At 40.0% G+C, this 25,519-nt stretch overlaps 1 protein-coding gene across 1 annotated transcript in view; it reads right to left on the bottom strand.

Annotated features, from left to right (window-relative positions):
• Positions 1 to 25,519, bottom strand: part of LOC124544976 (coagulation factor X) — a 102,723-nt gene that overhangs the window by 50,299 nt on the left and 26,905 nt on the right. Inside the window, exon 4 of the mRNA XM_047123724.1 lies at positions 7,635 to 7,819. Coding sequence (XP_046979680.1) covers positions 7,635 to 7,819 — 185 coding nt within the window. The remainder of the gene's footprint in view (positions 1 to 7,634; positions 7,820 to 25,519) is intronic.

The raw sequence follows: 25,519 nt of genomic DNA, 5'->3' as shown, positions 1-25,519 counted from the left end.
GATGAAGAAATTGTCACACTATTGTATGAATCAGATGCTGAAAATGATCCTGAAGTTGAGGACCTTGTGGAAGATTCTACAGATGAAGATTACCAACCTGTCGGTAGTGTTGGGAGTGACAGCTCCGAGACTGAAGATGAAGGTAATTTACATTCACTTATATTATTATTGTTATTATTATTATTGTTACTATATGAATAATGTTCACTATTATAGTAGAGCTGACACTTCTACTGCTACTTCTGTTCCTACTATTTTATTGTGTGGTACGTTATCTTTATAATGAGTTGTAGCTTTCTAATTGTCTATTTCCTCACACAGTTGCTGAACCAGGACCAAGCAGTAATATAAACAATGCTAGAGAAGAACCTACCCTGGGTAAAAAAGGAACTGCACCTCCTGTAAGTGGACCAATACAGAATCAACGTAGAAGAGGAGAATGAAGTGAGGGTTCACTTCCAGAACCTGGCTCAAAACTCCTGGGGAAGAGTGGGATCACAGAGTGGGCTGTAGCAGACTTCGGTGTTACTACTCCAGGTAGGATAGGTCAACAGAATATATTGAAAGAAACACGGGGACCTACCCCACATGCAAAGCGGCATGTCTCAAATGATAATGTTTCGAGTGCCTGGCGCCTTTTAGTTGATCAATCAATGTTGAAACACATAAAGAAATGCACAGAAGCAGAGGCACAATGGCTTCTTGGAAATAATTCCTGGAGTTTGCATTTAGAAGAATTAGGTGCATTTGAAAAAGTGGGAGCCCTATTTTTCACTGACACAATGAGCAGAAACAGGTTTCAAGAAATTTTGAAATATCTGCGTTTTGATGAAAAAAATACATGGTTGGAACATCTGAAAAGTGACAAATTTGCACTTACATCAACTAATTGGAACCATTTTATAGAAAACAGTCAGTTGAATTACATACCTGGATCAAATGTCACTGTGGACGAACAACTTTTCCCCAGCAGAACCAGGTGTCCGTATTTGCAATATATGCCGAATAAGCCTGATAAATTCGGAATCAAATTCTGGCTTATAACAGATGTAGAAACAAAATATCTTTGTTATGGGTTCCCTTATGTAGTAAAGAACGAACGGAGGGCACCTAATGGGAAACTTCCAGAACAAGTAGTAATGAAGTTGGTAGCTCCATATCGCAATAAGAGGCGAAATGTGACTACTGATAATTTTTTCACTACGGTCACACTTGGGTAGAGACTGGAAAAAGAGAAAACTAGTCTTGTCGGCACTATCAACCGTGCAAGAAAAGAAATTCTGAACACTATATAAAAAAAATGAAAACTCCTCTTTATACATCTGTTCTCTTGAAAAGGGAAGGTGGTACTCTGGCTGTTTATCAAAGGGAAAAGAACAAAAATGTTCTTCTGTATAGCACCATGCACACAGATGTTGAAATACAAAATAATTCGAAACACCTTCCCAAAACAGTGAGCTTCTACAATAGCACAAAATTTGCTGTAGATGCCTTGGACCAGATGACAAGGAAATATTCTGTCTGCTCTGGTACTCGTCAATGGCCTGTACATGTATTTCACATTGTCCTTGATTTAACAGCCATAAACGCATGGATGATTTTCAAGCTAGTGACAGGGATCAAAATTAGTAGGAGGAATTTCATCCTAAATCTAGCAGAAGAATTATGTAGAGCCTATATGGAAACCAGAAATCAGGAAAGGATGCAAGGGATGGAAAATAAAAGCAAGAAAAGGACAATGGTTATGAAGAAAGAGAAGAAGCAGAAATTCCTGAGAAAGTAGGAAAACTATGCCAAACAAGGAAATGCAGAAACAAGACAAATGAAGCGTGCAGTAAATGCAAGAGATATGTTTGTGGGCCGTGTACATATAAAGTAATAAAGACAGTAGTTTGTAATGCTTGTAAGTAGGATTAGGTACTACACATGGTCATATTTTATGATTGGTCTTTCTCTTAACATATTCATGGGTACTTTGTTTCTCCAGTAAGATTAATTTCTATTAATTTTAAAACTACTGCAATACAATTAGTATGGTTGCAGATAAATGTTGTGAACTATGTTGTTTAATATTAGTAATATTATGTTCCCATTGTTGTTGTAAAATACAATGATACTGTTAATAAATGTAATTAAAGTAATACATTGTTATCGAGGTCATTAATATTTACATTAAACAGCACAGCATGTACTTACAAAGAAAGTGGTCACTTTGACCACATCGGCGGTTCTAAGCATAGTACTAGTTCCGGCGATTCTAGTGTTAAACTGTAATTGAGGAATTTGTTTCCTTGAGCATTAAACCACCTCAGAAATGTTAATGTGGCTCCCTGCCTCTTGATTTTCTATACATCAGTCACAAGCTCTGGGACCCACGGTGCACAAAACTTGCAGATTTTACAATCAGGCTACTAGGCAATAAGAAAACGCCTGAAACCAGGTATGTGAGGAGATCAAAAAACTTAAACAGGGGATAATGACCGAAGCAGAGAAATCCTGACCTGGCACAATTGATAGACAACCCTGAGTGCTGCTTGGAGTTAAGATATTGAGTCAAATGACCTAAAGCTTACAAAATGGGCACAATGCAAACTGTTCAATCATTTTGTATAGTGAAGCAGCCATTGAAATTAAGCCTGTTATGTTCTACTGCATGTTGTGCCACTGGGCACAACTCTATTCTTGGCCACAGTTTGATGGTGGCATTTCATCCTGGTGGACAGCTGGCTGATAGTCGTACCAATATAAAAAGTTGTGAAATGATTTCTGCAGAGCTGGTATATGACATGGCTGCTTTCACAAATAGACTGGCCTCTGATGGGATAGGATAAGTCTGTGACAGGACTGGAACAGTAAGTGCTGGGTGGATGGATTGGGCAGGTCTTGCACCTCGGTCTTCCACAGGTATCTGATCCTTGTGGTAAGGGGTTGGTATTGGGAGTGGCATAGGGATGGATTAGGATGGATTAGGATGTTGTGGAGGTTGGTTGGACAGTGGAGCACCACTTTAGGAGGGGTGGGAAGTATCTTGGGTACGATGTCTCTCATTTCAGGACACAGTGATAGGTAATCAAAACCCTAGTGGTTCAGTTGTTCCAGTCCATGGTGGTACTGTGTGATGAGGGAGACACTCATGTTGTTAGGGGTGGTGGGAGGATTGGGTGTGTGAGGGAAAAAGGCAGTGGAAATCTTTAGAGCTGCTTTTGGACTAGGTCTGGGGTATAATGCCTGTCTGTGTGAAGGTCTTCATGAGACCTTCAGCATATTGGGCAAGTACCGGTAGTTCTTGTCACTGCATATGTGCTGTCCCTGGGTGGGCAGGCTGTATGGTTTTCTTTTTCTTTTTTCTTTTATGTAATGGGTTACAACTGTCAAAGTGAAGGTACTTTTGGTGATTGGTAGGTTTAATGTGGGCAATGGTACAGATGGAGCCACCAGAGAGGAAGATATCAACATCTAGGAAGGTGGTATGCTAGTCTGAGGAACACGTGAAGCAGATGGGACAGAAGGTGTTGAGGCTGTGAAGAAATGAAGATGGGGGCCTTGACCCTGAGTCCAGATCAAGAAGGTATCATCAGTGAACCTTAACTAGAGTTTGGTGTTTCGGGAGGCTAAGAAGGGCTCCTCTAGATGGCCCATAAACAGGTTGGCATAGAAGGGTGCCATGCAGGTATCCATCGCTGAGATGCAGATTTGTTTGTATACACTCCCTTCAGAGGAGAAGTAGCTGTGAATTAGGATAAAGTTAGTAAGGTGTGTGAGGAATGAGGAAGTGGGTTTGGAGTCGAAGGGTGTTGGGAAAGATAGTGTTCCATAGCGGTAAGACCACAGGCATGAGGGATGTTGGTGTATAGGGAGGCGATGTCAAAAGTGACAAGTAGGGATCCTGGAGGTTACAAGGTTGGGATTATGGAGAATGGTGAAAGAAGAAGTTGGTATCTTTGATGTGTGAGGTTAGATTATGGGCAACTGGTTTGTCGTGTTTGTCAATGAAGGCCGAAATTCTTTCAGTGGGACCATAATAACCAGCCACAATGTGGTGTCTACAATTGTTGGGTTTGTGGATTTTGAGGAGTATGCAGAAGGTGGGTGTGCAGGGTGTCATAGGGGTGAGGAGGGAAATGGATTCAGGGGAGAGATTCTGGGAATGGCCTGATGCTCTAAGCCAGGATTGGAGGTTGTGTTCAGGTTCTAGGATGGGATCACTCTGACAGAGTTTATGGGTGGAGGAGTCAGATACCTGGCACAGGCCTTCTGCCAGGTAGTTGCTGTGATTCATAACAAAAGTGGTGGAGCCTTAGGTCATAATTTGTTTTGAGGTTATCTGTGGCTATTATTTCTTTTGCTGAAAGGTTGGTGTTCAGGGAAAGGAACATGGGGACAGATGGTGAAACCAAGTTGGAGGTAAGGAATTCCTGGAAGGTGACCAGTGGGTGGTTAGGTGTGGTGGTGGTGGGCATCATGGTTGGATGCTGGTATGAATTAGGAAAGACAAGAGTTCAATGTTGAAATTAGGTTGGCTTTGGTTGGAGGGATTGATGGCAAAGAAGTGCTTCCATTGGAGGTGCAGGTGGCGATAGGAGTAAAATAAATGTTATTTAGATCTTCAGAATACTTCCTGCACATTTTTAATGTAGTCAAACAGTGTATATTTCATTCAAATGGGAAAATTAAATAGAATGTCACCTTAAAATGATATAGTCCAGGTGAGAAACAAAAATTCATTCAGTGTTGGTTAACAACATTTAAGAAATGAGTGGCTGTATTCTATTACAGCTGTAATTCCTTTAAACATTATACACATTAAGGATGTACCAAAACATTCATGACAGAGGAACTGGCCTGGAGAAATTGTAAAAACAAACATGTCAGAAATCTCTGGATGTGATACTCCTGTTTAAATAAAGATTATCACAAAGTGTTTTCTATTTTGTACGAACATCAGCTATGTGTTACTCAATACACTCTAGAGAGTGATCACATCAGGTTACCATCATTTTTAGAATAATTCATAATTTTTGAGCAGTCAAACACAATTTTAGGAAGGGAAGATATTTATTGTGAAAAAAAGAGATAAATACTTCTCATTTGAGCAGCTCCTCAAGTGGTATCAGGATGATAAGTGGACCCCACCCTAGTCATGTTACCAAGGAAAAATCCCTGTCAGTACTAGGAACTGAACCCATGTCCTCCACAAGGCAATCAAGATGAGCTGACCATTCAGCCACGAGAGGACTTATTTCCCTCTAAAACCATGCTAAAACTTTGTTGACAGTTCTCAAATTTAGAAGTCTACCAGTCCAAATGAAGTAAAAGTTGATTTTAGTTCCTCAAAATTGTGTTTTCTTACATTTGCATATTTGATTAGTTGAGTCCTATTGACTAAATTTCACACACTATGGCTTGTTGGCAGTTGATACTATTTTACTATGCTGATTTGTAGCTACATTAATTTTTTGTTATTCCTAAAATAAATCTGTTTGCTTTAATGATTTAATGAAAACCTGAAACATTTTAAGCACATTTAGAACTTTGGGTACATAGGTTAAGAAAAGAAAATCCATTTATTATTGCTGATTCTACCTGAATCAATACTGCACGGATTCTGGATGAGACTTTTGATATTAACATTCCTGGTATAGACACTGAAAATGTAGATACTGCAAATGATGTTAAAAGACCACAGTTGACTATGTGAAAAGAAGAAATTGAAGATGTTGCAGACAACGAAAGTTCCAGAATGCCAAAATTACCTCCAGAACCACTTACTTTGCTAAATCATCTAGTGTGCAATGGCAGTATAAAACTCAGTACAAAGAAGATACTTGAAAGTCCTTGGTGAAACACACACACACACACACACACACACACACACACAGAGAGACAGAGAGAGAGAGAGAACTGTCCTGCTACATTGTACTGGCACTGCAGCTCAGTAAGGCTGAGGGTTCTTATTAAGTGCAGTGAATAAGATGAAAAAGATGGTGGAGAGGGGGAGGGAGGGAGGGTTGGAGTGAAGGGTGGCTGGCAGCTGGGAGGGAGATACAGCTGGCACACAGGATAAGAACATGTGGCACAGGTGAGTTCACTCTGGTGCAGATCAGTTAAGTTTTGCACAGCACACAGTAATGTGTAGGAGTGAAATGGCAGGGGAAGATAGAGCGGGCTGTTGTTGTTAGAATTAGTAAAGTGGGGGACCAGCTTACAGTCGTGGAGGTGGGTGCAAGAAAGAGGTTACTAGAGAATGAAGCTAGGAAGACTGTGGGATGTGCTGTGAAGACAATTCTTATCTTCAGGGCGGGCACAAAGTCCAGTCACCCCTGCCTGAAACACAGACATATATATGACATGATAAACCCATAATGTGTTGACCTCTGACTGTTGTCTGTTGTATATTATGTGCAAAGTGGAGGTTAGGAACTGGTCACTCATTGGAAAATATGTGTATTAACTTCCAGATGTGGTATGGGTATGAGTCACTTCTGAACAGAATATGTCTGAAAAAAGGGAGAGTGGGAACAAAAACGCCTTACCAGTGGTATTGTATAGGATAAACTGAGAGGTGGTAGGCCACAATCATGCATTACAATGCTTTCCCATGACAAAGTTCACTGATGATGATTATTTAAAAATAGGAATGGACAAATCAGCTTAGATGAATGTTTATTACCCTATCAAGAAATAAGCAATTCATGTGGTGGATGTATATATGTATTCTTTCTTTTATTTATTCATACAACATCAGAAGACAAGGAATATGGGCAAACATTTGTTGAATTGTGGGTTCTTTTAAGGTGGTGGTGGTGGTGGTTACTGTTTAACGTCCCGTCGACAACGAGGTCATTAGAGACGGAGCGCAAGCTCGGGTTAGGGAAGGAAATCAGCCGTGCCCTTTCAAAGGAACCATCCTGGCATTTGCCTGAAACGATTTAGGGAAATCACGGAAAACCTAAATCAGGATGGCCGGAGACGGGATTGAACCGTCGTCCTCCCGAATGCGAGTCCAGTGTGCTAACCACTGCGCCACCTCGCTCGGTGGTTCTTTTAAGGAGAAAGAGTGGGGGAGGTGGTGGGGGGAGGAGAAGAAGAAGAAGAAAAAGAAGAAGAAGATGAGGAAATTCAAGCACAACAATGTCTGCCAAATCAGTGCTAATGTCAGTAAGACACAGAAGAAAACAATGCACCAAAAACAAATGTCCTGGCAGAGTGCTGATTGTGATGCCATTAGTAACACACTTCATTGTTCCAGAACACAATGCAATAATGCAAGCTGTGTGCAAGAACAGGCTGTAGATCTTTTACAACTTTTTTATGAAATAATAACTTACCAAAATATTTGTGCCTCTCTTACTCAAAATTTGCAACAACATTTTAATGAACAGACAGACAAGGGCCAAATATTTTACATAACAGCTTTCTCAAATTTATTTTTCTTAGTTTTATAAAGCTACAGTTTTCAAAATATATCCTAAAATAAAGAATTTCAGCTGGCCCAGTGAGGGTATTTGAGCTTAGACTCAAATGTGTTTATTGGATCTAACAGTACAATTTTGGAAGGCTACTTCCAGTGAATACCATTTAAATGTTCCCCTCGCCTGAACCTCGGATGGTAGCAATCACAGACTGGTGCTGACCTTGTACCTGTTGAGTATAGCGACTTGCCACGGCCACCTGCCTTTGCTCGCAGGCCTTCCTCCGACAATCCTCGTGAGTGACCAGGCTGGGCTACCTTTGTTCCCTGCAGGCACTCCACACTGCCAGATGTCATCAGACTCTGCTTCCAGCGAGTTTCCATCATCAAGAGCATTTTCCTCGGACTCTGCTTGACATAAAAGTTACTGGCTTAGAGCAATGATTCTACAAAATAAATAAAATAAAGAGAGTAGAGAAGTTATTATTCATTGTCCAAGTGTTAAAATGAAGTGGAAACTATTTGCTAGTGGAAATTATGTGATGTGACTTGTAAATCATTTCACAGTTACTGAAAATGTGTGTTGAAACAACTGATCCTTCTTCTGAGCAAGGGGGAAAAACTAAGACATGAACAGAGTCAACCAAAATAGTTCTTCAACTGGTACTGCATGCAGTGAATGACAGTGAGATTTAAGAAAACAATATGTAAATACCATTCACAAATTGAGACTAACAATGAATCTGCCTCTGACTACTATTCAATGATCAATTTTATTTCAACACAGCATCTAAGCCAGTGCATACATAATACAATCACATTACTTATTGATTTCGTGTTAACAGCTTCCTTGACCTCTTCCAGTGTTGTTCCCTCACAATTGGTAAGTAAATAAATTGTATCGTGTATGCACTGGCTCATTGTATTTCTTTAATATGAACAGGTAGACCAGAAGATGGTGCTAGAAGCCAAAAACTGATCATGTTAAATCTAAAGCTCACTTGACTGTAGTCAGAAGAAGAGGCATTCTTACTCTCAGTTTATCAGGCATTCCCACAGTTGCATCAACAATGGAAAGTGCACAGTTTTTGTAGTACAAAATAAGGCTACATATTATCAGAAAAAGGTATGGTATGGATAGCATAAATAATTTAGTATTCATTTACCTATCATTTCATCAATTTAAAAGGACTGACATATTAAAAGTATGATTAAATTTAGGTGATAATCTGCCAACTATATTCAGCTTTCTTCTTACATATATTTGCAGCACTTCATAACATTTCTATTCTTTTAAAAGTCCTACTCATTACTCCATAATATTTAGGCATACCTGCAGCAAGTTGCAAGCAGCAAATATAAACAAATTAAGATCTGCTTCAGAAGCCACAAATTCGCAATGACTATTAGTCAGACAGATCATCATTCCAATTGATGGCAGGCGCCAGAATACCAGGCAGCAAAGACTCAAAACAGAAGTCCCCTGTGACACTGAAGGTGCAAATCAAGAAGATTCCATTAATTTATTTGTGGAGGCTCTTGTCCCAGTTGATCAGGTTGTTTGCCAATCGTATTTACACTTGGCCTTTGGTCACACAGAGAGGGGTAAGGTAGTATGTCAGTATCTGAATGTTGCCGTAATCTATGGTATACCCACTGTAAATAAAATGTTCAACTGCCACAGATTATTTGTTTGGCTGTAAAAAGCAGGTGTACCATTGGTGCATCATTCCTATATGGTACAAGTTGTTTCTCCTATGAAAGTTTAATTTGTAGAGGTCCCTAATAGATTAAAATATGACATGGTTAGGTCTCTATAAAATATGTGACTCAACAGATATCACTGACTACTGGCCATTCTCACACCTTTCCCAAATTTGCTCATATCTTTTCTCAAATTTCTGAAAAGGTTGTGTACTCAAGGGTTGTCAGCCACCTGTATAGTAATGGGATACACAATTATTCATAGTTTGGATTTAAAAAGGGCTGCTCTAGTGAGATGGTTATTTATATTTTCATTGACCATCTAATCACATTTTAAAAGGTAAAATACTGGGATCATCTGCTTCAATTCATTACATAAGTCATAATATTTTACTGAGAAATTGAATTTTTACAGGATAACTAACATGGTTCAGTACATGCCCAGTTTAGTTCCTGTTTATGAAACAGGATGTAGCAAATTACACTACAATTTTTGAGTAATATGAAAAGGGACATCACATCATCTGCATAGGGAGAACCCACAATGGGCTTTCTGTAGGGTTCAGTCATGGGATCATCACTGCTTTTGCTCTAAGTTAGTGACTTAGAATTTTACTTGTATCAGGTAACAACCTCACAGACTTAGTAATTTCTTAAGATGATACAACATAACTGTAAAGCTGAGGAAAAAAGCTAAACAGGAATTTTTGCTCAATTTGTTTTGTGCAAAAGAACTAGCTTTAAAGTTTGGAAAAAAACCAGCTCATGCACTTTTGTACAGTCAACACTGCCTTCTATTAATACTGTATCTCAACAAAACAGGGCAGAAAATTCTACATTCTTGGATGTGCATACTGATGTAAATTTGAACTGAAAGAACCACATGGAAGACTTGCTAAACATTTAAATTCAGCCATTAATTCTCAAGAAATAATTTCCAACTCTGGGAACATAGAAATCAGTAACATAACACATTATGCACATTCTATTCATTCATTTCATTTACAGGATTTTATAATCAGATAATGCATCACTTATGTAGAATTTGTGCAAAATACACAGAAATTCATCCTCATCTTGACTGATATACAAGTCCATTCCTTTGCTCTTAAGGTGTGGCCACTTCAATTGCCTGTTGGCAACTGAGCTGTTCGTTTTGTCTGTTAGTTGGCTGTCAACACTCTGTCACCTGCTGACCTGTTTACTTCGTGCTTTCTCACTATCTCTTCTGCACAGCATGGCATCACAGTCTCCATGAACCATAAGTGGAGAGAAAGTTCTTTGTAGTAAGGCTTGGATGCAATTAAGAAGTACAGGGCATTGTTCTTTCAGACATGCATGCAAATCCAAAGTAGCAGGCACTGTAACAACTACAACCATCAAAAATTACAAGAAATGTTTTATCAATTGCAAATATGAACCACCGTCGGGAATGAAAATTTGTGCCACACTGGGACTCAAGCACATATTTCCCACTTTTCACGAGTGGTTACCATAACTACTTTGGCTATCAGTGCACAGATCACAGCCCGATCCAAACTTCCATATGTTGTTGTCCACGTGTCACAAACTGCACTTGTGTTTTACATATATTCCTGTCCAGGAATAACATAGTTATAGCGATTTGAGGGCCCTATACTTCTTAGTACAGGAACTGCTATTTAGTATTTAGTTATCAATACCATATCCTTAACTCTCAATGCCGGCCGAAGTGGCTGTGCGGTTAAAGGCGCTGCAGTCTGGAACCGCAAGACCGCTACGGTCGCAGGTTCAAATCCTGCCTCGGGCATGGATGTTTGTGATGTCCTTAGGTTAGTTAGGTTTAACTAGTTCTAAGTTCTAGGGGACTAATGACCTCGGCAGTTGAGTCCCATAGTGCTCAGAGCCATTTGAACCATTTAACTCTCAATAATATGTCCCTGCTGGATGAAAATATACATAACATATGAGTGCAGTTTGTGATGCTTGGATGATTACATATGGAAGTTTGTGTCTGGCTATTTTTTGTGTACAGATAGCTGAAATGGATAAGGCGACCACTTGCATAAAGTGGGAAATCTAGGTTTGAGCCCCACTCTGGCACAAATTTTCACTGCCATTATTCAAATACACAGCCAATTGTTGTTCATGTTCACAGTTTCGAATACATTTCCTGTATAAAATTTATGTTAAAAGAGGGAGTGAAGATCCCAGTAAAAAGCATGATAGAGAGAATGGCAGCAGCCACTGGCATTTCCTTTCACACATGAAACAGAATAAAGAAAGTGGGGAAAACATAACCATAGGTACATTGCAAGGTTTCTCTACTCCAGGATGAACATGTAAGAAGAAGAAGAAGAAGAAGAAGAAGAAGAAGAAAATTTTACATTTACATAAATGATGTAGGAAAAGACAGGGCTTCCTTTACCAGGACACAGATTAGCTGACTGTTTTTTAAGGAGTTCCTTGCAGAGTGGGGGAGTGGCCATGTACGTAAAAAACAGTACTCCATTTGAGTCCATAGACATATCATGGCACTGTACTGAACAGATATTTGAATGTTATGCAGGGGCCATTGAATTTAGTGAAACTAAACTTCTAATTTTTGTTGTTTATAGGTCCCCTAACTCTGACTTCAGAGCATTACTGCTCAGGCTAGAGAGAATTCTTGATTCACTTTATAGGAAGTACCAGAAATTAGTTATATGTGGGCTTCAATATTAATTTTTTATATGAAGGCAAAGAGTACGTGGTATGCAAATAGAGTAGTTAATTCTCAGGATAAAAATAAAACAGTATGGTCAGTTGTGAAGCAAGTGTCTGGTCAGCAGTACAAGGTCAACAATATAAAGTCAGTTCATAGTAAAAACATTTCTGTTACTGATAGATCAGATATATGTACAGTATTTAACAATCATTTTCTGAGATCTGCTGGTGAATTAATTGCTTGGGTGACTTCATGTCACAAAATTATCACTCCAGGCATTTGTGGTATCATCTTGTACGTATCTGTTTCTGCTTGTATCCACCGTGCATGCCTGTTATGTTGTACCGGGTTTGACCATATGTTGCTCCAGAAGTGTTCCATGTCTGTTATGTTTGGTGGATTGTCTATTTTAATGTGTGTGTTATCTATTGTCTGGTAAAATTTCTTTTGGTTTGTGTTGAATGTTTGGTTTTGTTTCCTTCTATTTTCACTTTTTTTGTATCTTCTAAGTCATTTGGCCAATGCTTGTAATTTCTGCTTTTTTACATCTAATTGCTCTATCACTTCTTGTTGTGAGATTTTATCTAACCTTTTTCGTTTTTTTTTCTGACATTTCATTTCTTATAAATTGTGTTAGCTGTCTGATGTCTTTTCTCAGTTTTTCTATTCTGATCTGTAGCCTGTGTTGCCATGCTGGTTTTGTGGGTTTCTTCTGTGTGTTGGTTGGCTCTGATCTCTGCCCAGTGTGTATATTTAGTGTAGTGAGTGCTCCTATATAAACCAGTAGTTGTAACTCTTCCATAGTTGTGTTTTCATTTATTTTGTTGTGTATGATTGTGTTGATAGTTTTTATTGTTGTTTCAACTTGTGGGTTGTTTGGCGGTCTATGCAAGAATGGTCTAATGTCTGTATTTGTGTCTTTGTATTCTATATATGTCAGCTGCAATTTTTCTTCTATATCTAACATGTGAGTTACGTTGAGTTGTATTTGTGTTTGTTCTGGTGGCTGTCTTAAGATTTTGTTTTCCTTATTATTATTATTATTATTATTATTATTATTATTATTATTGACAAGGTGGCAGTTTTTGCTCATCCTACTATGAATATGGATGCAAACTTATGCAGAACAGTGGGAATATAGCGTTCTCAGACTCTTCTGTTTCACTTTCTCATACACCAACTTGTCAAGCTGAAGAAATGGAATGGTCCAGCAGCTCAGTAAATGAATCACCACAGTAGTATACCTTTTATCCATTCAGAGCCTACACCAATGCCATCTTGGTGAGAGTTTTATGTATCAGAGTGGTTATAAGAGCCTGCGAAGAACATAACCATGGTACAGTAGATGTGTTATGAGACGAAATGTATCACCATCTTTCAACCAGAAAAAAATGTAAAACTTTTGTTATATTTGGAAAAGTGTCATGTCATCCTCAATTTTGATGATCTTACAACATTGTTCTTGGTGCAGAAACAGGATAACAAATTCTGCAGTTCAATGACATCACTATACATAGACATGCCAAACTGGTGATACAAGGGGCGTCTTGGATTAATTCCATGGCTGTCAGAGGATGAGTTTACCAGACAAGTGGAGTGTGGCTTCAGGAGGTTTACCAATGGGGTCTGAGCTGTATTTCACACCCACAACCCAAATAAAATACTTTTCAGCTCACATTTGTTCTACTTCAATCATGTTAGTCAATATTAAAAAATGATATTCATATCGAGTCTCCTGCCAGAACATAACATCACCTTGACACAATATTTCAGTACTCCACCTGGTTGCCATCTTTAGGTGAGCAAGCCATCACACTAACTTGCCATAACTGACATCAAACCAAAGCTGCAGCTCCTTTATACACTGCCAGTATGTCTATCACGCATGCACGAACGTAACTTCCCTTTAGCGCAAAGCACGGCAGTGCACTGGTGGTGAAAACTCATGGAAATGATAAATCAATATCAAACACTATTGACACCTTTTTATGACTGAAACAAAGACTGTTGTTTTTGATGTCAAACAAAATAGGGTTCCACCTCCTACTTAAAGGAGACCCCTTACCTCTGTTTATAATGTTGTGAGACAGCCAGGTTTAAAAAGCTTCTTTGGCTACATGGTCCCAATAATGGGACACAGGGGCAACCACTTGTGTCTTACCATACAGCATTTTATGTCCTTCGGTAAGACAACTTTCTGCAACTGTAGATTTTTCCTGGCTGAAATAAACATGTGTCACCTGAAGGTAGCGGCCAGGTGAACTGCCAAAATATGGCATCAAGATGACGTTATGTCCCAGCTGTCTACCTAGTCAATATCTCAGTTCAAATATAAAAAATTTCTTTAAGATGAGATCCCCACCAGGTCAGATTGAAGGAAGATATTGAAGCAATCAGAGGCAGGCTCCTAGATTTGTTACTGGTACTGTCAAACAACACACAAGTATTACAGAAGTGATTCAGGAACTCAAATGGGAATCCTTGGAGGAGAGGCAACACTCTTTTCGAGGAACACTATTGAGAAAACTTAGAGAACCAGCATTTGCAGTTGACAGCAGATGATTTTACTGCTGCCGATGTACATTTTTTGTCAGGACCACGCGAATAAGATAAGAGAAATTAGGGCTCATATGGGGGCATATAGACAGCTGCTTTTCCCCTCAGTCTATTTGCAAGTGGAATAGGAAAGGAAATGACTATTAGTAGTACAAGGTGCACTCTGCCATGCTCCATACGGTAGCTTGTGGAGTATGTATGTAGATGCAGACATAGAAGGTAAAAATTAGAGAGTATTGATCTCATACAAAGTCTTGGCAATCACCCTCACTGCAAAACATTTACAACTGGAACAGAAAAAGAGGCAAAAAGCAATAGTACACAAAGTACCTCCACCACATACCAGACAAGGAAACCAGTTAATATTGCATTGTCACCCAGTTCTGAGATATGTTGAAAGTTTCAAGCCCCTATCTCACTGGGAAGCTAGCTTGAAATCAACTGCAAAATTTGTACTGCACAGACAAACAAGATGAGAAAGTGACCTAATATGAATTATTAACAAGGACACTTTTTAAGCTTCTAAAGTCAGAATTTGATAGCAATTATCCTTATATTCTATGCTTGCCATAATACACATATGCACTTATTGGATCATCGACTGTCTCTCACTCTCTCACTCTCTCAAACACCCCTGAAGAGAGTATCAAATGGTCTTTCAGACTTCTGTGACTCATAGAGGAAGCAACTACTGAATAACTGTTTAGGTGGCCCCCAAGATATTTCTATGACACACAAATTAAGCATCTACTTATAATGATTTAGGTGGTCCTGCAGATAACACTACAAAAAGTGATTCTTGGAAAAATTCAACTGAAACATGCTGCAGTCTCATGAATTGTAAACAATTTGCTTTTATTATTTTTAGCCCTTGTCCTGTAGTAGACATGGAAAAGTGGTCAAAAACATATTTGTAGATAGCACCTGCAAGATGTGCTATGAGATGGTTTGGATCTAGCAGTCAGACAGCTAAAATTCCAGTCTACACATTAATCATCTCTGCACTGAATTGTACCATGAACATTTATATCTGCTCATGAAAATGTATTGTGAAAATCTGCTATTGCATCTCATCCAAATGTTGCCTCATCTGTGAACAATATGAAGACACAAACAGGAGATCGGCAGTTGAGCAACAAATCACTGGCTGAAGTTCTCCTGTGTTGGTGATTGGCAGGCAAAAGATCCTGCACAAATTGAAGGTTACATGAATACTTTGCTTGTCTGTGATCACCATCCATATGATACTATGAGATGTACCATGTGCTACAGTGATGTGTCATGTTCTTCTGTCTGGCTCTTCTTCAACAGCATGCATTCTTTCTAGTTAGGCATATGAGCAAAGCTTGGTTTAACTAGATCCACTGTGATGCTATGGATCATTTATCACCATTTACCTTTTACTTATTGTGCATGGTCTGCTTCAAAATACTCTTCTCCACAATAGATATGCCACTCCCAATGCCATTTCCACCTCTAGAAGCAGTCCTGGTACAGATAATTTTCCACTAAATGTTTGTTACAGATTGGTTATCATCAGATCCCAAATGTATCCAAAGATATACCATTTATAGTATTAATACAGGCACTTATGCCACTCTTGTGACTCAACTATCGGAAATCATGTCCTTATATCATTAAATGCCACATTTGCACAACAAACTGATCCACAAGTTGGGAAATAAAGTTACAAAAGTCACAATGAATACTATTATTTATGTAACAACATGTAACTAATTGAAATAGAAATACATCATAATGGCAAAGAAAACTCTGATGATCTTCAATTAAAATAACAAGTTGTAAAAATCCAACGAGTAGTAGCTACCACTAAAAAGTGGATAAGCAGGAAATAAACTTAAAAAATTCTTATTGAATTTTAATGTCATCTGGAAGGTGTTTCAGAAAATGTTTGCTAACTTTGAGGTGAATATTCCTCACCCTAAAATAAGGAAAAAGGCTATTTAAGTATATGCCAAACAAAGATTCTCATTTTAGCTATAAGGAAAGCTCAACATTAATGCATTCCAATTTAAATATAACAACTGAAGTTTGTAATTAATACTTAAAATTCAATTTTGTGTCTAATCTAGGGCTCATACCCACAGTCTTGGGATAGCGTCTTTCATTCATAATCAAAACGTCTTTGGTCCCAGGTTCAAATCCTGCTGCTGCTTAAATTTTGATTAATAATCAGCATTGGTGGCTGAAGACTTCCGGCATAAGAAGTCTCCCTCATTCTGCCTACAGCATTGTCAAAGAGAGTGGAGGAGCAGACAGAGGTTCAGTGCACTCTCTTGTCATAGGGGTGGGAAACAACCCCTGAAGGCCCAAGAATAAACAAAGATTAATGGCATGAGGATGCAGAAGGCAATGGAAACCACTGCATTAGTGTAATTGAAGAAGTGTCATGATGATCCCTCCATTGGCTAAGGATTCCAGAATAGTCCCCCATTCGGATCTCTGGGAGGGGACTGCCAAAGGGGAGGTTACCATTAGAAAAAAGACTGAATAATCAATGAAATAATAACATTCTATGAATTGGGGTGTGGAATGTCACAAGTGTGAACATGGTAGGGAAACTAGAAAATTGAAAAGGGAAATGCAAAGACTCAATCTAGATATAGTAGGGGTCAGTGAAGAGAAGTGGAAAGAAGGCAAGGATTTCTGGTCAGATGAGGATAGGGTAATATCAACAGCAGCAGAAAATGGTATAACTGGAGTAGGATTCGTTATGAATAGGAAGGTAGGAAGTGGAAAGAAGACAAGGATTTCTGGTCAGATGAGGATAGGGTAATATCAACAGCAGCAGAAAATGGTATAACTGGAGTAGGATTCGTTATGAATAGGAAGGTAGGAGAGTGTGTTACTGTGAACAGTTCAGTGATAGGGTTGTTCTTATTAGAATTGACAGCAAAGTAACACCAACAACAATAGTTCCGGTATACATGAAGATGTTGCAAGCTGAAGATGAAGAGATAGAGAAAGTGTACGAGAATATTGAAAGGGTAATACAGTATGTAAAGGGAGATGAAAATCTGATATTCATGAGGGACTGGAATGCAGCTGTAGGCAAAGGAGTAGAAAGAAAAGTTACAGGGCTTGGGACATGGCAAGAGAGAGGAGAAAGATTAATTGAGTTCTGTAATAAACTACACCTAGTAATAGTGACTACTCTGTTCAGGAAACACAAGGGGAGGAGGTATACTTTGAAAAGGCCGGGTGATATGAGGCTGTAAGACATACCCAGGAGCAGATATAGATTCAGATCACAAAATAGTAGTGATGAAGAGTAGGCTGAAGTTTAAGACATTAGTCAGGAGGAACCGATATGCAAAGAAGTGGAATATGGAAGTACTAAGGAGTGATGAGATACACTGGAAGTTCTCTAAGGCTATATATACAGCAATAAGGAATAGCTCAGTAGGCAGTACAGTTGAAGAGGAATGGACATCCCTAAAAAGGACGATAACAGAAACTGGGAAGAAAAAACATAGGTACAAAGAAGGTAACTGTGGAGAAATCTTAGGTAACAGTAGAAATACTTCAATTGATTGATGAAAGGAGAAAGTACAAAAATGTTCCGGGAGACTCAGGAATACAGAAATACAAGTTGCTGAGGAATGAAATAAATAGGAAGTGTAGGGAAACTAAGACGAAATGGCTGCAGGGAAAATGTGAAGAAATTGAAAAAGAAATAATTGTCAGTAGGACTGAGCATACAGGTAAGTCAAAACAACCTTTGGTGACATTAAAAGCAAGGGTGATAACGTTAAGAGTGCAACGGGAATTCCACTGTTAAATGCAGATGAGAGAGTGCATAGGTGGAAAGAATATACTGAAAGCCTCTATAAGGGGGAAGATTTGTCTGATTTGATAGAAAAAGAAGAGATAGGAGACCCAGTACTAGAATCAGAATTTAAAATAGCTTTGGAGGACTTAAGCTCAAATAAGGCAGAAGGGATAGATAACATTCCATTAGAATTTCTAAAATCATTGGGGGAAGTGGGAACAAAATGACTATTCACATTGGTGTGTAGAATGTATGAGTCTGGTGACATACCATCTGACTTTCGGAAAAATATCATCTTCACGGCAAGAGCTGACAAGTGCAAGAATTATCACACAATCTGCTTAACAGCTCATGCATCCATGTTGCTGACAAGAATGATATACAGAAGAATGGAAAAGAAAATTGAGGATGCACTAGATGACAGTTTGGCTTTAGGAAAGGTACAAGCATGAGAGAGGCAATTCTGACATTGCGGTTAATAATGGAAGCAGGACTAAAGAAAAATCAAGACACGTTCATAGGATTTGTCGACCTGGAAAAAGCATTCAACAATGTAAAATAGTGCAAGGTAGGGGTAAACTATAGGGAGAGAAGGGTCATATACAATATGTTCTTGGTCATCCACTCTTACTATTCCCTCTTTGCTGTTGTACAAGGTGCTCATATTAAAAATGGTGTAAGATAAGGATGTAGTCTTTTGTCCCTGCTGTTTAATCTGTACATTGAGGAAGCAGTGATGGGAATAAAAGAAAGGTTCAGGAGTGGAATTAAAATTCAAGGTGAAAGGATATCAATGATAGAAATTCGCTGATGACATTGCTATCCTGAGTGAAAGTGAAGAAGAATTACAAGATCTGCTGAATGGAATGAACAGTCTCATGAGTACAGAGTATGGATTGAGAGTAAATCAAAGAAAGACAAAGGTAATGAGAAGTAGTAGAAATGAGAACAAAAGAAACTTAATATCAGGATCAATGGTTACAAAGTAGATGAAGTTAAGGAATTCTGCTATCTAGGCAGTAAAGTAACGAGTGATGGATGGAGCAAAGAGGACATCAAAAGCAGACTAGCAGTGGTAAAAAGGGCATTCCTGGCCAATAGAAGTCTACTAATATCACATATCGGCCTTAATTTGAGGAAGAAATTTCTGAGAATGTACGTCTGGAGTACAGCATTGTATGGTAGTGAAACATGGACTGTGGGAAAACGAGAACAGAAGAGAATTGAAGCATTTGAGATGTGGTCCTACAGATGAATGTTGAAAATTAGGTGGACTGATAAGGTAAGGAATGAGGAGGTTCTGTGAAGAATTGGAGGAAAGGAATATGTGGAAAACACTGATAACGAGAATGGACAGGATGATCGGACATCTGTTACAACATGAGAGAATGACTTCCATGGTACCAGAGGAAGCTGTAGAAGGCAAAAACTGTAGAGGAACACAGAGATTGGAATATATCCAGCAAATAATAGAGGAAATAGGTTGCAAGTACTACTCTGAGATGAAGAGTTTAGCACAGGAGAGGAATTCGTGGCAAGCCGCATCAAACAAGCCAGAAGGCTAGGGGGGGACTAGTGATAATACGACACCCTCATATCCCAATCGCTATGTTTTTTTGCTAAAGAGATACATTCATATTTGACATTTTGGGTACATGTGAGATTAAGTCTTGAATATTTCATATTTGCTGCAGCAATGAATTACCCGATACATGTTCCAATTAAACATTGCAGAATACTTGTTTCATGAGCAAGTGGATGGGGTTTTTTAGGTCACATAAAAGCTGCATGGCTGTATAAAAATGTGTGTCCAAGATCCGTTCAAAAAATTCTGGAAGATTCATAATTTCATACCAGTGGTGTGTTGAAGCAAAATGTGTTTGTCATCTTCACACATGCCTTGTTTAATTTGTGACTGCCAGAAGTTTCATTGTTGTATGTCTGTTAGTTATTGTTCATTGCTGTATTTAGTAGAACTTTGTATCACACAGTTTGCTAATTTTGAGAGTTGGAGGAGCAATGCGTCTGCCTTGAATTTTGCGTGAAACTCAAGAAAACTTCTACAGACACACACCAAATGAGGCAGGAAGCTTACGGTGATGAGTGCTTAAGTTGGTCATACTCAGTGCTACCAGTGGTTCACGTGGTTTAAAAATGGCCGTAGAGAAATTAAAGATGACCCTCGTTCAGGATGCCCTTCAACATCTACTGATGATACTCTTGTTAGGAATGTCAACGAGATTGTGCATGCTATTCAAAGACTCACTGTCCAAGAGACTGCAGAAGAATGTAACATTTCAGTTGGATCACATCAGAAAATCCTGACACAGCATCTTGGAAAGCATCCTGTTGCTGCCAAGTTCATCCCACAGCTCATGAGTCAACACCAGAAGGACCTTCGACACGCAGTCTGTGAAGAACTTTGAATCATCCAAATGAGAACAAGATGTTCCTTAAGAGAATCATTACTGGTGATGAGATGTGGGTCTACAGTTATGATGTTGAGACCAAGGTTCAGTACTCACAATGGTTTGGGAAAGGTTCTCCAAAGACCAAAAAAGCCTCATCAGTTCAGGTCAAATATCGAAGCTATGCTGATAGTTTTCTTAGACTTTGAAGGATTAGTTCATCATGAATTCATGCCACAGGGACAAACTGTTAATTGATGGTATTATTTCAACATGTTGTGATGCCTATGAGAATGAGAAGGAAATGGTCTGAAATGTGGCTCTTGCATCACAATTAATGCACCCATGCATTTGTCCCTGTTGACAATGGGGTCATGAGAGACAGAGCACAAGCTTGGATTGTGTCAAGGATGGTCCCTTTCAAAGGAATCATCCAAGCATTTCCCTGGAGCAATTTAGAGATTTTTTAGTGTGAAGGTGCTGACGACACTGGTTTTGAGATGAATGTACATTTTTATGGAGCCATAAGAGAATTGGAATACGATGTCCACAAAGGTGGCACACTGGGTTGAGGAGGACCAAATGAAGCAGATAGGCCACACAAGAATGAAAATAGGGTGTCACAGTCCTGGGTCCAGATCATTAACATAAGAGCCTCATTCACACAAGTGTCAGTCAGGTGTTGGGGGAGATAATGCTCAACAACAGCCAGCCATACACCCAGGGTATAGAAATGTATGGGCCTTGCATCAGGAATGATGAGCTGGGATCCAAGTGATAATAAGTTGAGGATGGTGGAGAGATAATAAAGAAAGTGGTTTGTGTCTTTGATATGGGAAGCTAGGCTGTGGGCATTGGATTGTAAATGTTTGTCAATAACAGCAAAGATCTTTTCTGAAAGCACACAGAAACGAGCACATGCAGACATCCAAGATGGTTAGGTACACGGATTTTGGGAAGGATAAAGAAGACAGATGTGTGGAGGAATAATTGGGGTGAGGAAGGAGATGGATTCATGGGACAGGTTCTGGGATAGGCACACAGATTTGAGTAGGGATTGAAAGTTATATTGGACTTTGGGACAGCATTGCTGTGGTAGGACTTTTAGGTGGAAAAAACTAGGGCAGTTGATGGATGCCTTCTATCAGGCTATCATTGGTTTGTCACAACAGCAGTGGAGCCTTTGTCTTCAGGGAGGATAATCTAATCAGCGTCTTTCTTAAGGTTGTGGGTAGTTTTTCTTTCATTGGCTGTGAGCTTAATGTTATCAGTAAGGGGCCTAGGATAGAAGGGTGAGGACAGGTTGGAGGTAAGGAATTCCAGGAAGTAATGAGGGACTGGTTAGTTGGGAGTGAAGCAGGGTTGTCACTGGATGGAAGTATGACCTCGGAGAGCCCAATTCAGTGTTGGCTTTCAATCAGATTTAGCTAGAGTCGTGGGGACAAAAAGGAGTTAGATCTTTCATGAGCATGTATGATTGGACTTAGGAATGGAATTGAAGGTGTGGCCTGTGGATAGTACAGACACCTGTGGGACTGAGGTTTTGGCAGATAGATTGACAACAGTGTTTTACATTTGTTTCAATTGTTGATTTTGTGATATGTTTTGGAGGATGTGGAAGATGGAGAAGGTCAACAAGGCAGGATGTGGATGCTATGAGGGGTTGGTAGGAGGGAAGGGGGATTTCACTGGGTGTAGGATAGGCACTTTTGGACAGCGGTGCTATGAGAAGTGTGTCGGTAAATTGGAAAACTTTTGGAGGTGATGTCTGGAGGGTTTTTCCTGTTTTTGTAAGGCAACGATTTCAGTGTGGCAGATGGTGTGTACATAATTGGAATTTCACAGTCACAGTATCTTATGGAGGGTCCACAGGTAATTCAGTGATTCATGTGACATGGAAATTTGTTGCTCTGGTATTAGATTTCTGATGCACATATTCTGACAGAATCACATCCTTTGTCAGTTCTTTGACAAATTGTTATTGTGCTCAGAAATGAAGAACGTCCCACCCCTCCAAAAGTGGTAATCAGAGGTGCACCCAATCTACAAAATATCCTAGCCCATCCTTACTCCACACCTACTCCTAACCACTTGCCGCAAGAGTCACACCTTTGGAGGTGGAAGAGCACCTACTCAGCATACCCTGTTCTACGTATACGTCAATGCTACACAGACCACCCACGGTCTTTGCACGTGGGTCCTTCTTGTAACACTACCATTCTCCCTCCCTTTTTCCTGCTCCATTTTTAAAGGGTGAGTTTGAAGAACAACATCAGGAAAGCCCACATCAGCACTTATTTTCCTGATTTTCTCATTGCAGTCATTTCACAAGATTTTTGTGGGGCCAAGTAATACGTTAAAATGTATGCTCTTACAATTTTACTAGTGTACCTCTATTGTGATGCACAATGTCTCTCTCGTAGCATCTGCCAATGGAGATTTTTAAGTATCTTCTATTAATCAAGTTTAATGGGCCCCCAATCTCATAAGCAATACTCAAGCACCCAAAAAAGTGTTTTGTTTTTATTTTTGTTTTATTTTATTTATTTATTTATTTGCCGGCCGAAGTGGCCGTGCGGTTAAAGGCACTGCAGTCTGGAACTGCAAGACCGCTACGGTCGCAGGTTTGAATCCTGCCTCGGGCATGGCTGTTTGTGATGTCCTTAGGTTAGTTAGGTTTAACTAGTTCTAAGTTCTAGGGGACTAATGACCTCAGCAGTTGAGTCCCATAGTGCTCAGAGCCATTTTTTTATTCATTTATTTTTATTTTGTGGCTTTCCATGAAATTCTCTCAGTGAATTTCAGTCCAACATCTGTTTTTTCTACAAATAATGCCATATGATTATTCCCCTTTTGGTTGCTATGACTGGTTGGTTGGTTGGTTTGGGGTTAAAGGGACCAAACCACAGGGTCATCAGTTCCTTTTTCCTACAGCAAGCAAGGCTCCATGTATAGAAACACCCAACACCACACCTAAAAAGAAAACGAATGGAATGAACAAAAAATGGGGGAAATATACACCACAAGGAAAAGTAGAAGAAGGTATTAAAACCATAGAGCACATGGTCTTGGCTGGCTGATCACAGTAATAAAAGAGGATGAGCCAGCCACTCTGCAACAGATTAAAATATCCACCCCAAAAAGACAAGATGAGATGAACACATGCAGAAAAAAGACGACCATCAAGACAAACAAATGCAAAGAATGTGTGACAGAGTTACACAATAAAAAAAAAACCTCAAGAATAAAATGTAAAACCAAATCTGCTGTTGAGGCATTGTCACCCAACAACAAAGACAGGGTGCTGGGAAGGTTAAAAGTTTGCCGCAGAGTGGCTAAAAGTGGGCAGTCAAGCAAGATGTGGATGACAGTCATATGTGAGTCACAGTGAGTCCTCGCGACAGAGGAGGTAGCCATGTGTTAGCCACGTATGGCCAATGCGGAGCCATCAGAGAACCACAGATTCCCTGCAAGAGGTACACATGGAGGTCTTCCACACATTCGTAGTCTCCTTAAGGGCATGCAGTTTGATATGCATACTGAAATTATGCCATTCCATCTCCCAAAACTGAAAAACCTTGCGTAATAATGATCACAGGTCAGTTACAGGGATGCCGATTTCCAGAAGCAGTTTCCGTGTAGTCTGTTTGGCCAGCCTGTCAGCAAGTTCATTTCCTGGGATTCCAACGAGGCCAGGGATCCACACAAACACCACGGAATGAGTGGACCATTCCAGAGCATAATGGACTCCTACATGGTCGCTACCAAAGGACAGCGGGTGGTGGGGGGTGGGGGGGGGGAGGGGGGTGGTAGAACTGGTCAATAGCTTGTGGGCTGCTCAAGGAGTCAGTACAGAGAAGAAACGACTTGCCAGGGCATGAGTGGATGTGCTCAAGAGCACGAGAAATGGCTGCCAGCTGCGCAATGAAAATTCTCCAACCATCTGGCAAGGAGTGATGTTCAATGTCCTCCATAAACATACGTGAAGCCAACATGACCATAAGCCATTGAGCCATCAGTGCAAACCACTTCACGGTCTCAGTACATGTCAAGAATCGAGAGGAAGTGCCAGCAGAGAGCTGCACAGTTAACTGAGTCCTTAGGACCATGAGAAAGGTCCAGGCGAAGCTTCAGCCTAGGTGTACACTATGGAGGTGTATGTGAATGGACCTCGAGTATAGGTGGTAAAGGTAAGGACACCGCTTGAGACAGATCAGACACAAACCGCAGTCGTAAGCCCTGACCTAGGCCTCTGATGTGGGAGATGAAGTGCTATGGATGGGAAAAGGAGATAGTAATTTGGATGCTCAGGAGAACTATAAATGTGTGCAACATAATTGGCCAGCAGTTGTGGATGCCTAGCCTTCAATGGAGGGACTCCAGCCTCCACCAGGATGCTGGTCACCACACTCATCCTAAAAGCTCCTGTTGCCAGTCAAATGCCACAGTGGTGCACTGGGTCAAGTAAACACAATGCTGAAGGCGCTACTGAGCCATAAATCAGACTCCCTTAGTCAAGGTGGGATTGAACAAGGGCTCTGTAGAGCTGCAGCAGCGTAGAGCGATCTACACCCCAATTGGTGTTGCTCAGGCAGTGAAGGGCATTGAGATGCTGCCAGCACTTCCACTTCAGCTGACAAAGATAAGGAAGCCACGTCAATTGAGCGTTGAAAACCAGTCTTAAGAATCGATATGTCTTCACTACAGTGAATGGGTCATCATTAAGGTAAAGTTCTGGTTCCAGATGAACAGTGAAACGCTGACGGAAGTGCATGACACACGACTTTGCAGCTGAAAACTGGAAGCCGTGGGCTAAAGCCCATGACTGCGCCTTGTGAATGGCTCCCTGTAGGTGGCGCTCGGCAACTCCAGTACTGGAGGAGCAGTACAAAATGCAGAAGTCGTCTGCATACAGAGAAGGTGAGAACAACGGCCTGACAGCTGCTGCTAGACCGTTAATG

The sequence above is a fragment of the Schistocerca americana genome, chromosome 8, assembly GCF_021461395.2.
Source record: "Schistocerca americana isolate TAMUIC-IGC-003095 chromosome 8, iqSchAmer2.1, whole genome shotgun sequence".
NCBI lineage: Eukaryota > Metazoa > Arthropoda > Insecta > Orthoptera > Acrididae > Schistocerca > Schistocerca americana.
The sequence above is the reverse complement of the archived record's forward strand: the minus strand, read 5'-3'. Positions and strand labels throughout refer to the sequence as shown.